Source organism: Argentina silus (assembly GCF_951799395.1).
Source record: "Argentina silus genome assembly, chromosome: 16".
Classification (NCBI taxonomy): Eukaryota; Metazoa; Chordata; class Actinopteri; order Argentiniformes; family Argentinidae; genus Argentina; species Argentina silus.
The window spans coordinates 18,376,548-18,393,745 of record NC_139670.1 but is presented as its reverse complement, the minus strand read 5'-3'; the positions used below and the strand labels follow the sequence as shown (position 1 = coordinate 18,393,745).

Here is a 17,198-nt window from a genome sequence, read left to right as displayed (position 1 = left end):
ACAGATACCCAAGAGTGCAAGATATTCAACGACAAATGTGCCATAAAAACAAAAATAAGAAGTTTTCTCTGCATTCTTCTTAATTTCCCCTGGTAGCTGGCATGGTTGTCATTTTGAAATAGCATCAGATGCTTTTGAATCAGCACTGGCACAATTTATCTCATAATTGAATATTGTCAGGATGGAATGCCAAGATGCACTTTTAAATTAAAATATATGATGATGAATATTGGAAACAGTGATAATGAAAAGTCATTATCACTGTTTCCAATATTCATCATCATATATTTTAATTTGTTCCACTGCACAAGGACCACTGTCACTTAGAGGAAGTATAGGAACTGTACTTCAACATATGCATGCTTTACTGGAAGGATCTGAGGGGTAACTACTGTGCTTTAGGGAATAATAGTCATTGCTATTCTGTCACTGTCTGAAAAATGTCTTATTGGTAGATAAACACATTGAAATTGGATCCTGATTTTGTTGATATCAGGTATTTTACTCTTCAGTAAGTCGTGAAATTGAGATGTAGTCCCCATTCTCCATTGTATTCCGACATTCTCAATGTTCAACGGTTTGGTTAGGATGACCCTGGAGAATGTCTTACGCGCTCACACGGAGCAAATTAATCTGCCTCTCTCTGATGTTGCCCTTTTAACTATAAAAAAATAAGCTATATCCCAATATTCAAACAACACCAGCCGAATGTCATTATAATTGTTTGCCAGCTTACTGATAACGGTTATTACTTGACTATTGAGTTGGAAAATTTGAATCGACCTCAAACGCCTTTTTTAATTTAAAAATACACACACGGATGGTCCTATCTGTGCAAGTGGTGAACCTTTTCCAGCCCTATCTGCAATGCATATACAGTTGATTATATGCTTTGTGAAAGCGTAGATCAGTCAGGTTCAAACACGCACCATGGGGACCAGCTTGATGATCCCAGTGCTGCCACTCTTATACCCTGTTAGAAAGTGCTGAGCTTAGTATAATATATATCACAGTTTAAAGCCATATACACTAAGAGAATGGCTTGGTCAAAATTAATGAAAAACTGTTAAGGCCAATTCTCACACATCCAACTCTAGTTCTACTGTAGATGGTCCTGACTTTGTGCGAGTAAGTCCAGAAGTGTCAGTCTCTGGCGCTGTATTGACGAGTCTGTCCAGACTTGGCTGTGTGAGGATTGGCCTTTACAGGTACCTGTTCTATACCCTGTTCCATACCTTCCCTATACCCTTCCTTCCTTCTCCATACTGTAAGTGGCTGCACTTCAGCGTGAGTGCTGGCGAGAATTCTTCAGGATATCCTGTTTATAAGAGTGGAAACAGCCTCATTTGTTTCAACAGCAGATAGCTCATACTGGAGGAGTCACATATATCCAGCAATCCATGTAGTACATTTCCTTGAAGCTGAAACCACTACGCCTAACCCTCAAGTCTTAGAGAGAAATTAAGTATTACCCAACACCACAGTCCAAATCACAGGAAGGCCGCAATTCTCAAATATACATTTGAAGTCTTTAATCACCCATCCCTTCTCATCTGGAAGTTGCCGGTAATTTCTCTCAGCAATATATTTTCATTGCATGTGTTTAAGTCATTACGACATTAAATATGAAGGTGGTGGTGCCTAATTAGCTATTCTGGACAAGCCTCTTCAGCAGACGAGTGAGCTGGAATGCTTGATACAGTATATTCCAAATATTGACCAAGACTTTTGTGAGGGATTATGGTGTGAAGAGTCAAGCCAAAAATGAAAGAAAAACATTATACTATATTTCTGTTGTTTTTGCTCTGCAAAGTATTGCTCTGCAAAGTAGCCAGCATTAAAGTGGACGTCTTTTAATATTTTGTATACGCATACTGTATGTAGGCCTTGAATATAAAAAAGTGGACATATTTAATCACATATCTAAATCTGTCAGTCTTCTGATGCCTGTAGTCCTGTTTGTTTCTTCTCCTGTTGTTAATTTCATTGATTTCCACATTGGTAGGCCTTCAGACGCAACGATTCACTAGTTGGCTACAAAGTGCCAAACTTCATGCCAACATATCCAATCTCTTTTCCTGCCCCATGCATCAAGGTCTTTGGTGGGATATCTTTGTTCCTCATGAACCGACTCTCTTTTGTACTGCAGCAGACCACATAGAAGGCGTCTAGTTGGGGAAGATGAGAGAATTAGGAGAGGCGTCCTGCTGTCCTCAGAGGAGCTGGAAGTGCTTGTTTTGGCCAAACGTCTGCATTCAGTCTTCCATTCAGGGAGGCGTATGTCTGTGGCAATGAGGTCCGCTGAGCCAGGAAGTCAGAGCGAAAGCCGGCGTTTATCTCCCTGGCTGAGAACAGATAAAGATGTACCCCAGCACTCCTCCTAGATGGGCTTTCTGAGCTCCCTCTCTACAGACTCCATTTTTTAATTAGAACTCACTCACTCAGCTGTGGGGATTTAAAGTCTTTCGCTTACATGCAGGTCGAGCATTGGAGGGAACTGTGTTAGTAGAGAACATGTACAATCTTCATTGAGGTCTTTTACCTCCAGACAGGCGTGCTAGTATCAGAGCTGCGTTGAAAAGTATTTTAAATACTTTCAGAACTTTTGGGAATATTCTATTGGGTCCATTGTGCCAGGCTCAAACTCAATCAAGTATTTTATGATTTAAAATACTATAACACAGTTAAACTTACGACTAAATACTTCAACCCAGCTAGGTCTGGTTTGGTTAGTATGGGTAAAAACTGACCTACAGTATATGCAACATGCTAAACAACATCGTCTCGGGCCCTCCACTATCTAAATGTTTGTCAAAACGATGTGCAGATATATATATATATATATATTATTTTTTACACCCTCAAAGTACCACCTGGGGTCAAATATCTGTATTTGATGAGTCAAATGGAGCCGCTCAACTCCACTACTATGTGCATAGTAACTATGGAACCACCTGTTAATGCAATATTGTTACTAGAGTATTTACAGCGTTAATGCACAGTAAGAGCAATTGAATGTTGTGTGATCGTAACAGTGATATTTCAGATAAATGTCATACCTCAAGCTGTATTATCCCTCAGATCATCTTGTGCAGCAGGTAAAAGGGCAGCGTCTATCCCTCACCCTTTTCATCTGGAGAAAAGGAAGGATTACAGATCGCACAGCTCTGCGATCTAAAGACCCTGCATCCCAGCAGGAGACACTATGAAAGTCCACACGTCACCAACTGCAGAATGGAAACATAACTGGAGACACTCATTTTTGGAGACAGACGTTACCAGCAGAAGTAAATCTGAGAGGTAGCTAACAAATGGTAAATACAGTGCCTTCGGAAAGTATTCAGACCCCTTCACTTTTTCCACATTTTGTTGTATTATAGACTCAATTTAAAAATTGATTAAATTAGAAGAATTTGCCATCAATCCACACACAATATCCCAGGTTTTTTTAGAAATTTCAGTAAATTTATTACAATTGAAATACAGAAATACCTCATGTACATAAGTATTCAGACCCTTTGCTATGACACTCTTAAAATTAGCTAAAATGCAAAAATGTCATCAACAAATCACTCAATGAGTTGAATTGAGTCCATCTTAATGCAAGGATAATAGTTCATGCAATTTTGGAATTAATATCTTTGTTTTTATAGGGTCTCTGGTTTGCATAGGAATCAATTACACACTGTGTGGATCAGGTTGTCATTACAAACTGAGCAAATGGAGAGGAACAAAACTGCTCAGTAATGTGACCCTGAGGCCTGGGGAGACTTACAAAAATCCACAAAGTTGAATGGTGCAGAGGAAAAAGCACAATATCATCTCAGTCACTCTATAGTCTATAACCAAGTGGCCAAAAATAATCCCTTAATGGAAAATAATCTATCCTATATCCATAATAGTGTTTGCACAATGAATTCAAATGATATAGTAAAGAAAGTGGCTGGAAATGTGTTTATTTGGTTTTACTACAAAGCATTTAGTTTGGTGCAAATCCAGCACATGCAATGCAGTTTCCGCACCATCTCTCGTGTGAAGAATAGTGTTAGCTGCATCAAGTTATGGGTATGTTTGTCACTGGCAGGGACTTGGGAGGGACTGTTAGGATCAAGAGAAAATTAGTCAAGTTGGAAGTGACATCCTAATCTACACATTGTGTAATTGATTCCTATGCAAATCAGAGACCCTATAAAAACAAAGATATTAACTCCAAAATTACATGAACTATTATCCTTGCATTAAGATGGACTCAATTCAACTGAAATTTCCAGTTGTGTTTCCTGCAGTGTGTGACTTCCATGGCGTATAAGATCACAGCAGGAAGAGGATTAGGTGTTTATCTGGAGAGAAAGAACAACCACCAGCTAGCTGCTGGAGCAGGGCATTGGTTGCCATGACAGGTGGAGTGTGTCACATCACAACCATGATAAGGAAGCAGAGGCACACTCGCTGACATTCATGTCTGAAATATAGAGGATAACACTTTACATGAAGTTGTATCTGTGTAATACTCCAGTAACAACATTATTTTAGTGATGCAATGATTGCTTCATTTCAATGTTGTTACCAGAAATATTCAAGCATACTTGCATGCAGTACCATCAAACAGACAAGATTACTTTGGATGCATCTAAAATCATTATCAGATATGCAAATGCGCTCTCATTTTACCAGGAGATGTCAGTTGAAGAGGCTCCCTGCAGCTGCCACACATCAGACACCTGCCTGTTTAATCACATCTCACTGTCAACTGTCAGTCAAATGATCTGGTCATTTTTCAATTTGTCTGAGGTGGGTTCACCATGATGCACTCTCCAATCTGGGGGGGGGGGGCTGAGGTGTGTGTGGGGGGGGGGCTGTCACAGTCACTGAGCGATTAATCACGCCATCCTCTGCTGTTAGCACCGCATGACTTTAAACACCAAGGAAAGGTTTGTGTATCAGTTCCAAGTGCAAAGTTCTGTGTTTTGTTTGTCATGTGTGGCTCATGTGATCTGAAACCATACATACTTGTACATTTACAAGAGTAGAAAGAGTGTAAGGCCGCAGAACTGGGTTAGAGTGTTGTAAATCCATAGCTCCAGGGTCTTGTCAGAGAAACAACATTACTGTAAAATTGCAGATTTGACAAGCGAATTTTGGGGCATTTTTGGAATGCATCGACTTTCACGCTCATATGAATGGTTCAGTTTGAACAGGAGGTGGAGGACAAAATGAAAGACTGTGAAGAATGTGATATGTCTTAGTTTTGGGGCATTCTGGGTAGATATTTGCACTTCCTGAGTGGAGAGCTGTGTTGTATCTTTATATGTCACTCTGTGGTAAACGACTCCCGCTGCGATATTTCATTAAAGAGAGAGCCTGACACGACGCTCACCTACCCCCAACAGCGCTGGCAGTGATTCACTCTCACTAGAAGAAGGGCCTTGGCTTTATGGAATAAAGTAACATTGAAGCACTCACATTGAATTCAGAATTCATTTATTTGGCCAAGTATATTTACACATACAGGAAATTGACTTGGTGAGGTTGGTGCATGGACATAAAAAACAAATAGCAAATATAAGAAATTTACAAAATTAATAAATTAACAAAATAGCAATAACAAATTTGCAAATTTACAAAAAAGAGCAGCAGAACAATAAACCTAGTAGGCTGTGTGAGGCTAAGTGGCAATGAGGCTAGAGGCTGTGAAATGGTTATGGGGCATGTACACTATAAATTAGAATAATTTGAAATAATTCTAAATTACACTGTCAGTGCATTGTGTGTGTGACAGGGTGGGGGGGTGAAAGTCCCAGGGTCAGTGAGAGGCAGGGGGCTTGTTTGTGAGCCCCACTGCCATGGGGAAGAAACTGTTCAGGTGGCGCAAGGTTTTAGTCTTGATTGACCGGAACCTTTTGCTGGATGGAAGTATCTGGAAGAGGTTGTGACCAGGATGGGAAGGGTCAGCTATGATCTTTCCTGCTCTCTTACTGGTCCTGGAGTGGAACAGGTCCAGGAGAGATGGCATGTTGCAGCTGATGACCTTCAAACTAAAATAAGGGAAATGTGTTCGTATATCGCTTCCTGCATGAGGCCCAATGGAATCTAATATCAATTAGCACATTTAGTAAATAAATAATATAAATGTAGCTCTCTACATGAAATGCTCTAGCTTTGTCATTGTTAGTACGCATGGCACTGACAACACCGCCAAACTGCCTCGAAACCAACAATTTGCAAGATAAATACCCTTTCTTCTATGATAAATTATTAAAGTTCAGTTTTCTTTCCAAAATCTGTTGAGCAGCACTTTGTCGCTTTGTTTAATGCAGGCCATTCGGCCATTTTTGTCATTCGGGTATAGTAGTTGTTCATCCCTTTCAAGAAACGAGAGACTGAAGCATTTGTTTGACGTTGCATCCACTTGTGTGTAGTGGGAAAGTAACTCACTGGAAGCACTGAGATAATGATTCAGATTTAAAGACACAAGAAAAAGAGAGAGAGAATTAGAGAGAGAGAAACAAGGGGAATAGGTGTGTTTGTATTGGTTTGCCTGATCATTCTACTCCACTCCATCTGTTTACGATTTAAGTGTGCAGCTGCTTAGTAGTAAATGAATGAGAGCATGTTGTAATTGTATGCTTTTAAAGTTATAGCAAGTTATTGGGATAACTTGACTCTGTGAAATATGTTTCACCTAATCAGTTTCAATTATTGTTAACACAAATTAGTTTTCCTTTCAGCAAAACATATTTCCAGAGTTGGATATGAAGCCTATCAGTCTTTCACCGGTTGTTTCCCCTGGCTGAGGTGTTGTTCACCACCTGCCGGTCTCCATCTTACTTTTTCTTCATATCTCTCTCCATGTTGGGCTAAAAGACAATCTTTTTTGTTGCCAAATGAAAAGTATTGTGTATTTATATTGTAGTAATTACTTACAAATCATGCAGTAATAATAACATAGTAATAAACACTACCGTTTAACATCAGCCTACCCTATCTTTAACAGTTATGCATTACCCACATTTCATGGCTTTGATAAAGTGCTACCCATTAATTACAGCGTTTGGAACAGATCTGAACAACTGATTTTATAAGCATCTGAAAAACATTGTCTGGAGTGTTGCATGTTTGATCTGGAAAATGCAGTCGAAGGTTGTCTTAAAAGGGAAAACAAATTGCAGAGGAATTTTTTATCTTTTAGTTAATTAGTTATGCTCTGCCAAGCAAAAGTTGCCCATTAAAATTCAATTAGACTTTTTAAAAAAAATTAAAAAGCACTTACTTCCCTCTTATACTGTGTAGATTGTACTGTAATTAAGCTACATTTATAAGAAGTGACTTTAAAACAGACACTTAGCTAACATCCAGCATACAGTACCACTCCTTGTTAAAACTCTGCAATGTTCCATCCAATTAAATGTGCACCCGGACAGTTTGGCTGTAAACAAAGAGGAAAACAGCCAGTTTGATCTGATGAAACTATTAAAGGAGTGTGACTGTTTGAACACACTGCATTTTCTTTGTAGCAGAAAGACACTGAAACAGGTGGGTTAAACAGTAGAGCGTGTAGATTGACAGTATCCCTCCTTTGTAAAGCAGGGATTAGCCTCTGTAGTATCCATGGGAATCTTCATCTCTTGAGGAAAGAGGTACAACCAGAGGATTTTATTCCTCTGAATAAAATCGATTTCAATGGATTGATAAGAAATACACGTTTTCCTACTCTTTTTATATATTATGACCTATTGCAGGGGTTGAAACTGAAATATTTAGATCTTAACTCATTGATCGTTTATAGTTTTACAGGCAATAACATATATTATAAGCGGTTATTAAAACTTAATTGAAGTTTGGTTTGTTATAGGTTGGAATTTTTATGTATAATTGAAAATATAAATCACTCTACTGTTGTGATAAAAATGCCCATTGTCCTTTGAAGCCCATTATTTGGTTGTCTACTCATGCATATATTATGAACAGTGACTTAATTAGTTAAACCATTTGCAAAAGAGGACAAAATAGTAGTTAAGATAGTCGCTCCTTTCACAAAACAATAGAGCACCAGGAATGCGTTGAACGAAATAACAGCAGACCTCACTGAATACAGAGTCAGGAATGTCAATATGTGTCAGTCAATTTGATGCTCAGACTATTCATACAGTGTGTTTGCTGGCTAACTGACCCTCTATTCAATCAATGATGTGAGATTGATATTATTACAGTACATATTACCATCGGTGCCAGGGTAGCTGACCCTTGTTAATGGACTTTTTGATGGTTTGTGCTGAAATATTCCAGACGCCAGACCATTCACTGTAATTTCATTTCAATATTATCATTGAGAAATTCAATAACAGAAGTTGTAATCGTGACATTCCTTCTAAAAATGGATTTGAATTTGTATGTTCACACATCAAAGCTCATCAAACACATACCCCCCTGCGTTCTTTATGTGTTCACATTAATTAGAAGTGATTGCTCTAAAATCCATTCATAAACATGCCGTTGGAGGAGAAAATGTGTAGATTAATTGAAAGTCCTGTCAAGTGAGTGTTTGTGCTGGTGCTTTGTGTGCATGTTATATGTGTGTGTGTGACATTCTATATCTGCTGCAGCAGCAAAAATCAATGTTGAGGAAATTGCCAGGAGCCGGAGGTAGACAACAGTAGCTACCTGCTAATTGAAAACAGCCACTGAAGTGACTTATGTTCCTTTAGAAGTGTGGACCTACACATCATATGCCCTCATGGCCTTTAGACCAGCGACAAGGTTAAAAAGCTAGCCATCTCTCTTCTCCTCAAGATGAAAGTCCATCCTCTACCCACATAGCCAATCAACCAGGGGCCTGCAATCCCAATCCACCGGCTTTCACAAACACATGCAGGTGATTGGATGGAGACAGCCGATTTGTCATTTTGATGACAGAGACCTCCGGGTCTCGGCCGTATACCCAGGCCGGGGGATGATATTACCTTCTCCTCTCCTCTCTGACTCTAATTCATTTATGAATAATAACCTTCATGTCCTTGTCTCAATTAAACATTGAGGCGTATCGTCACATCGCCACCAAGCAGGGTTGGATGGCTGCAGAATACTTTAACTATTCGCTTCCAGTGGTAATCAGTGTGTGTGTGTATGTGTGTGTGTGTGTGTGTGTGTGTGTGTGTGTGTGTGTGTGTGTGTGTGTGTGTGTGTGTGTGTGTGTGTGTGTGTGTGTGTGTGTGTGTGTGTGTGTGTGTGTGTGTGTGTGTGCGCGAGCGCGTGCGCGTGCGCGTGCGCGTGTGCGTGTGTTAATAATGATTGTACACCGCTAGACTCACTGTTGTTGAGAATCACTGTTGTCACTTCTGGTATACCTTGCCTTCATCAACGTGTCTCTATGTGTTACTATGTTTAGAGGCACAAAGCTTTTAGGCTGAGAGGAAGGTTGATGCATTGGGACCGTTAAATGACCTGCATGGTTTCTTTTATGAGAACGCTCCAAATATGTTTTGGTTGACTTCAACTGACATTTGTTGTTTTCATTGCTTATAATGAGATACACATAGAGATGAAAAAAAACATGCTTTATTTAGGTCATGTTGGGCAGATATGGTAGTTTACCAATGCAGATAGATGTTCTATTTGGGTTTGATTGCACCTACCTTCACTCTAGTCAACACCAATACACTTTTTACGTTGGATGTCCATAACCTGTTATTAAGCAATTTGCAGCAACATGCATAATTCTGCAAATGTCTGCATACCATCAAAGAATAATTAAAGTCCCACAAAAGTGAGTTTGATTTCCATATCAAATAATTTCTGAGTAAAATTTAGGTTACCTACTTTAATTCTTTACATTGTTTACAATTTAAATGCTCAGAAAGAAACAAGAAGCAGCTTTTGTGCTAAGCACAATTTCTCAAACTGACAGGATCGTCTGGGCGTCAGTGTCGCTCGCATTTTTTATTGACAGTTGCTGTTATTGAGTCGCTCCTAGATTATGTTATTCAGCTGGCTGTAACATTTGTTAGCAGCCTACAGTGGCTCCTATGTAGATGGATGCAGCATTTCTGGTTGTAGTTGGATGCTGGTACATTTTTGGTAAATTGCTTTGGAGCTGTCTTGTGACTTTGTAAAATTCTTTAGTCATGTAGGTCCTAAGTTAACAAACAAATTGTAGGTTGTTTTTCTAGCTTGCAAAATACAACACTGTGCTAGCTCTTAACAACACGATAACTAGCTACATCATTTTCTTACTGTTTTATTCTGATCAGTCTGAGATGTACTACCCAGAGCAAGCATCTTATTGGAGTATTACATCAGCATGTCTGATGACACCGAAACCTCTTAAATCACAAAGTTTTTGAGGGAGAGTAGACATGGATGGATTTTAAGATAAAGAGTAGGCTACTGAAGAATTACAGAAACCTAATATTTCATATTTGGGTGATGCTAATTTGATCTTCTGAAGCCAAAATACTGGCATTGATGGTTTTCTCTTGCCTTTAAGAGGTATAATGCATTATTTGAAATTACTGAAAATATTGCTAACTGTGGTTATAACTCATCTCAAGAGGCTATAACTCTCTCAAGAAAATCATGAGAATTCAACCATTTAAAGTGGTGAATTATTACAATTTATGTCTCGGTGTATTTAATACTCTATTCCATATCTCTACACCCACTGTTGATTATGTCGTATTTCTCCTAGCTGTTCATGGAATAGTGAGATGAGATATGGTTTAAGGAGCCTAATATTTCCTCCACATTATCCCTAACAGATGATGCAGAGTCACGCTTTATTTCCTACTGTCACTAAGGGTCGGCATTATCATTTCCAAACCCCATTACCTCCCCTATCACCGAGAAAGAAATATAGCCCCAGTCTGTAGCATGTACACTGAACTTGGCCTCTGCTGGGTATGTACATTCATCAAATACATGGCCTTCAAGATGCCCAAGATGCCCATTTGGTTCAATAACCATTTACTAAAAACAGTACAATCTTAAAAACAGAGAAGTAACGATCCATTAACACTGTTCTGAATATCAGTGTTGAACAAAATACCAACCCTTAAACCATACTGTATGCCTACATTGAAATCATTGTATATGCTGCTAATGAACACTACATTCTACCAGACCTGAGTGGAAAAGTATTTGAAATACTTTTCAAATATTGTGAGTGTTCACTTGAGCCTGCCTGGAGTGGCAGACAGGTGGAGTTGGCACTTTTAGGACTATTGTATTGGTTCTAATGTGCCAGGCAAAATCAATCAAACACAGCACAGCAAAGTATTTTAAATTATTTCTAATACTAGGCTATTAAAACCCTTGCCTGCATTCTAGACACAGCACGTAACTGCAAAGTTAACTGATGGTCTCAGTAAAAAGTAAAGGGGGAAATCCACAATGATCCAGCCCTAAACAACACACTTAGCCCGTATCCAGCCATGCTTCCATAACTAACAGCCATCAGTTGCTCATGACATGGATTCATCTGTAGCCAGTAATAAAAGTCTATGTTGTCCATTGGTCTGTGGTAAGGCACATATAGATTAGGCAAGGTGAGAGGCACCTCATTCACAGCACCCTGCCATGTGTGAAATAGAGAGAGAGAGAGAGAGAGAGAGAGAGAGAGAGAGAGAGAGAGAGAGAGAGAGCGAGAGTGAGATCACCATGAATGGACTACTATATTTAGTAGAATGTCACATACATTTGTCACGTCTGAGTTTTAGAGCAGGTTTACCAACAGTCTAATCTGAATTATCAGACTAATCTGATTGATTATAATTCTCAGAACATTAACTTGAAAACCCACTGTCTGTAGGATTCTTATTGCCGTTCCAATAACTTAAAGGAGTAATTGTTTGGTGAGGCCATTTGGACTCCACTGTGATACATCTGCAATTGCATTGAGTGGTTTGGCCAGTAACAATACATGTTTAATTTTGTTGTAATTTCATTGAATTATACTTACAGAGTGGAAACCAAACTGCTTTGACTTACAATACAGTAAAAGCTAAATTAAGTGTGTATCTTTAAGTGCCTAATATTGATTTGTTCATAGCGGATTACTTGTTTTGAATAAGACCTGTATTATTGTCTCGAATTTAAAATCTTAAATTAAGAATAATGGTGAAACCGTGTGTGTGTGTGTGTGAGAAAGACGTGTTGCCTCAATTCAAGTGTCAAGACAAATGAAACAACCAAGATTTTTATTACACAAAAAGACCTCATAACCAGAAAAAACATGTATCTGTTTTGATATTCTCTGTTTGTAATGCCTCACCAGTACTCTCGCTGCACAATTGGTTTCATATTCAATGCAGGCACGATTCAATCACTGAGGATTTCAATACAAACTGGGGCTTGTTGACAGTTGGCTTTTTGTTCAACGCTGTGGGAAGGCCAGGGGACCGTGGAATCACAGAGCAGTGAAACACCTCCAGGCTGAGTATCGACGGGGGGATAGAGCGGGCTGCTGGCTAACCTTCCTGCGAGCCCATGCTGGCTTTTATAGATAAACGCAATAATGGAGAGGCTTGCATGAATTGAATTGAGCTTGTTTTGGAGAAATTGAATTGCTCCTAGTCAGAAGTCTCTGGAGCAGATGCACACTTCCCAAACAATGCCTGTTTTTTTCTTGTGTTTTTCTTTCTTTGGGACTTATCCTTGCATTCCCTTCATCAGTGTTCCTGTCTTGGTGTGCCATGAAAAGTTGTAAAAGAAGAACAACTTTTACATTTTGGAATGATTACAATCGTTTTTTTCTGTGGTGATAGTTATTCTGTACTCAGTTGTTTTACAGTTTACTGTGAAATAATAAAGAAAGCTTCTGTTGCAAACAGTGAAACACTCAACAACAAATCCTTTCCAACTGATTGTGAAAACAGTGGCATGATCTTTAGTGGCATGATCTTTATCTGAAATGTCTGCAGCATGCATCACAACAGTGTGACTTCGGTGGTGTGTAAGGAGCACTTTGGCTCCTCGCAGCGACGCGGTCACCCAGCTGTCACTTCAAAAGCACACACAAACACACACACACACACACACACACACACACACACACACACACACACACACACACACACACACACACACACACACACACACACACACACACACACACCTCAGGCATGCTGGGAGCTGTCTGAAAGAGGAGGGAAAGGGGTGGATAGCATGTGTCAGGTTGGACGCGGGCATAACAAGCCTGGTGACCTTGTGCTCCATAGTGGCCTTCCCTGCTCCGGGACATCCTCCCCGCTGGGCTAACACCGGGATAATTACCCAGCATCCACGGCAGCTCTGAGATAAATTAGATCCAGGGCCTGAGAGCGCCATGGCTTTTGTTTAAATTATTTTGAGAGGGAACCAAGTGGGGCCGCTATGGCTCTCTAGTTATTGGTAATGTAGTCTTTTTCTTTTAATTGTCTTACCCCGCTCTGCTGATGTCCAACCGTGACTGCATAAAATGTGGCTTTTCTTTTATAGTCATTCAGTATCAATTTGACTAACTCCTACCGAAAGTGGTACTCATATGTAAGAGTACTAATGCTATCCATTTCATCCATGTCATTTATAGCAGTGACAGCAGTGCAGGCAGAGAGGATTATTTTTTTTCTGGGATTCGGTGGCTCATTTGGTGCTGAGCAGATGGCGACCCGTGGCAGGAGGGGGGTAAGGTTCTAGGACCCGAGCTGGGACTCGGGGACCCAGTGACCCTCTCACACTGAGCTCTGGCTAACACTCTACCGTGGCTCTCTGACCCAGGCAGGTGACCAGGTGACAGGTGAGATCCTGGCCACCCGGTGTCCACAGTGCACTGGGACAGAGCTCCTCAGATGGTGGCCCTGACCCTGGCTTGGCTCAGAGTTTCAACATGTCTCTCAGTTCAGCACAAGCAGCAGTGGCTAATGCTAAGCACATCATCGCTCTAAATGTAACAGTGTCATCCAAAGGGTAAAGGAAGAAAATGCGGCTTCAATATTGCAGTCATTTAAATTAATTTTCAATTTACCTTGGCACACGTTTGGATGATAATCATCCTGCTAATCATCCTGCTACCTAGTGATAACACTCTATTTATAGAGTGAGTAGTCCAAATATTTAGTTGATTAGTACTACAGTATCCAATTATATTCTTGAGCTGAAAAAAATAATGCAACTGTTTTGATGTGGGACAGATAAAGCCCTCAGTCAAAGTCCCTGAGCAGACAAGTCTATTTTTGTCCTGTTTAAGTTAGCCTTTTCTATGAGAGCGGAAACGTAATGTCATGATGTGTGCAAATAACTCAATCACCACCGTTTTGGACAGCTGCCCCTGTATTGTTGGAGCTCCCAACGGCATCACAATGGCTGTGCTCTGCAGCACAGAGGCCCGTAGAGGCAGGACTTGGAGCAGGAACCAGGCCACTGCAGGGTGAAGGTGCTGGCTCTTTACAGGATGCTTTCTCTTTCATTCATCCCAACGATGCCAAGCTAATGTGATGCAATCTACTGCACAGAATGCAGGAGCCGGATTTGGCTTACTATGGTGTGCGCTTTTCTCTCGTTATGTTCTCTCCCTCTCTCTCTTTCTCTCTCTCTTTATTTCCACGAAATGGGACATATCATACATGTACACTTGGCGGACTAACCAGCACTGTGTCTCTGGTATAACCATCCATCTGTCTGATCATAGTTGGAGAGAGTCAGCAGCATTTCAGTAGAGGGCAGGCCATGAAATCCACCAGACACATTTTAGGCTATGGATTAATATTTACACGTTGCTATATTAGAACTAGAATACAGGTTTTCCATTGTGCTGTTTCAGTAAATCCAACATGAAGAAATGTCATCACAAAGAAAAGTTTGGAATACATCTCAGACACACCTACTATAAAGCTAATGTTAAACTAAACATATAGCGAAGCACCTCTCTCTATCTCTGAATTATTAATGGATAAATCTGGAACATGCAGAGTTGTGGAATAGCAACATAAACACATCTGAGTCTGCTGTTTAAAGCCTTTGGTATCAACTGTGCAACGCAGTGTTATTTGCCTAATTTAATTCCAAACAGTCGTTCTCATTGTAAAATGTAAGAAAAAAACTCCCACAACACTACACCCAGTCAAACAGTATATAAATAAAGGGATTTATTTTGCCTTTTACACACCTCAACTTTTCACTCTGTATATACAGTAGAACACCTTTTAACATCAACTAATTAAAAAGCACATTTAGCATATCTTCTACACCTACTATACCGTAGCCTATGGACAACAGGCCACCCATCACTTCTCTAAATCACTATACTGTAGAATTCTATTCATGATTGTAACTGTAAGTAGACCAATACATGTATACAGTAATTGATACACTCTCTCAGATCTGTCCACAGAATATGCCAAGACGTCACCATGAACCTGACCTCCAGTTCCGACCCAAGCCTGTACCTAACCAACAGCTCCCCTGGCATGAGAGCCTACCCCGACACCGCCATCTTGTCTGGGGGCCAGTGGCCGCAGCCCGGTGAACGGATCGGACAACGATTGAACAACGACTCCCACCTTGCCAGGGACGCCAATCTGACTAGTGGCGCCTCCAACGGCACACTCCTGGTACCTACGGTGACGTACGACCCGCTGGGTGGTCACACCATCTGGCAGGTGATCCTGATTGTCTTCCTGACCGGGTCACTGTCCCTGGTCACAGTCATAGGGAACATCCTGGTGCTGGTGTCCTTCAAGGTCAACAAGCAGCTCAAGACTGTCAACAACTATTACCTGCTCAGCTTGGCCTTCGCTGACCTCATCATCGGTGTTATCTCCATGAACCTGTATACCACTTACATCATCATGGACCAATGGGCATTGGGGAACTGGGCGTGTGACTTGTGGCTGGCTATTGACTATGTGGCCAGTAACGCTTCAGTGATGAACCTGCTGGTGATCAGCTTTGACAGGTACTTCTCTGTGACCAGACCGCTCACCTACAGAGCCAAGAGAACAACCAAACGAGCCTTGACCATGATCAGCCTGGCGTGGTCCATCTCCTTTGTGCTCTGGGCCCCGGCCATACTTTTCTGGCAGTACTTTGTTGGGGAGCGCTCTGTCCCACCGGGACAATGCTACATCCAGTTCCTCTCAGAGCCTATCATCACTTTCTGTACGGCCATAGCTGCTTTCTACCTGCCTGTTACAATCATGACCGTGCTCTACTGGAGGATCTATAGGGAGACTGAGAATCGAGCCAAAGACCTGGCAGGGCTCCGAGGCACCGGGTCAGGGCACCAGGGGGAAGCTGCAGCCAAGGTCCCCCAGACAGGGAGCTCCCAGAGCTGCAGCAGCTATGAGATCAACCAGGCGGCGCAGAAAGGCTCCGGGAAGAAGGCCAGTGGTCGCTTCCGCTTCTGGCCCCTGAGTCGGTCCAAGAAGACGACAGCCACCACTGTGGCTGAGCCGGAGCACAGCAGCAGCGACAGCTGGAACAACAACGAGGCTGGGGCCTCCATGGAGCAGTCTGACTCTGAGGAGGAGGAGGTGGCCGAGTCTCGGACTATCTATTCCATTGTTGTCAATCTGCCCAGCATGAAGGTGGGGGCAGGGGACGACCCTCCACTGACCTCCCCTGAGGACAACGATGCGTCCGAGAAGGACCTCCTCCGGCCGGTAGAGGAGAACAAGAAAAAATCATCCAAGGGCAAGAGAGAGAAGAAGCTAGACAACAACAGCTACCATCAGCGCTTCTCCAAGACCCCTGTCCAGTCCATGCCCAGCATCGCGGCAAACAAAGCATCTGGAGAAGTGCCCACTGTCACTAAGTCCCCCTCTGTCCCCATCTCCCTTAAAGACGCCGCCATGGCTAAGCGATTTGCCTCCAAGGCTAAAACCCAGATCACCAAGCGCAAGAAGCAGTCTCTGGTCAAAGAGAAGAAGGCAGCGCAGACGCTGAGCGCCATCCTCTTCGCCTTCATCATCACGTGGACGCCGTACAACATCATGGTGCTGGTCAACACCTTCTGTGACGACTGTATACCCAGGGCACTGTGGGCACTGGGATACTGGCTGTGCTATGTCAACAGCACTGTCAACCCCATGTGCTACGCGTTGTGCAACAAGACCTTCCGCAACACCTTCAAGATGATCCTGATGTGCCAGTGGGACAACAAAAAGCGCAACAAGCCCCAGTTTCAGCAGAGGCAGTCTGTCGCCTTTCGGAAAAAAGACCCCTTGTAG

General features: G+C 41.6%; 1 protein-coding gene across 1 annotated transcript; it reads left to right on the top strand.

Annotated features, from left to right (window-relative positions):
• Positions 1–15,380: 15,380 nt before the first annotated feature.
• On the top strand, positions 15,381–17,198 carry chrm3b (cholinergic receptor, muscarinic 3b; the record flags this gene model as incomplete). Its single annotated transcript, XM_083687194.1, has 1 exon — positions 15,381–17,198. The coding sequence occupies one exon, from the start codon at positions 15,381–15,383 to the stop codon at positions 17,196–17,198; it is 1,818 nt and encodes a 605-aa protein (XP_083543320.1).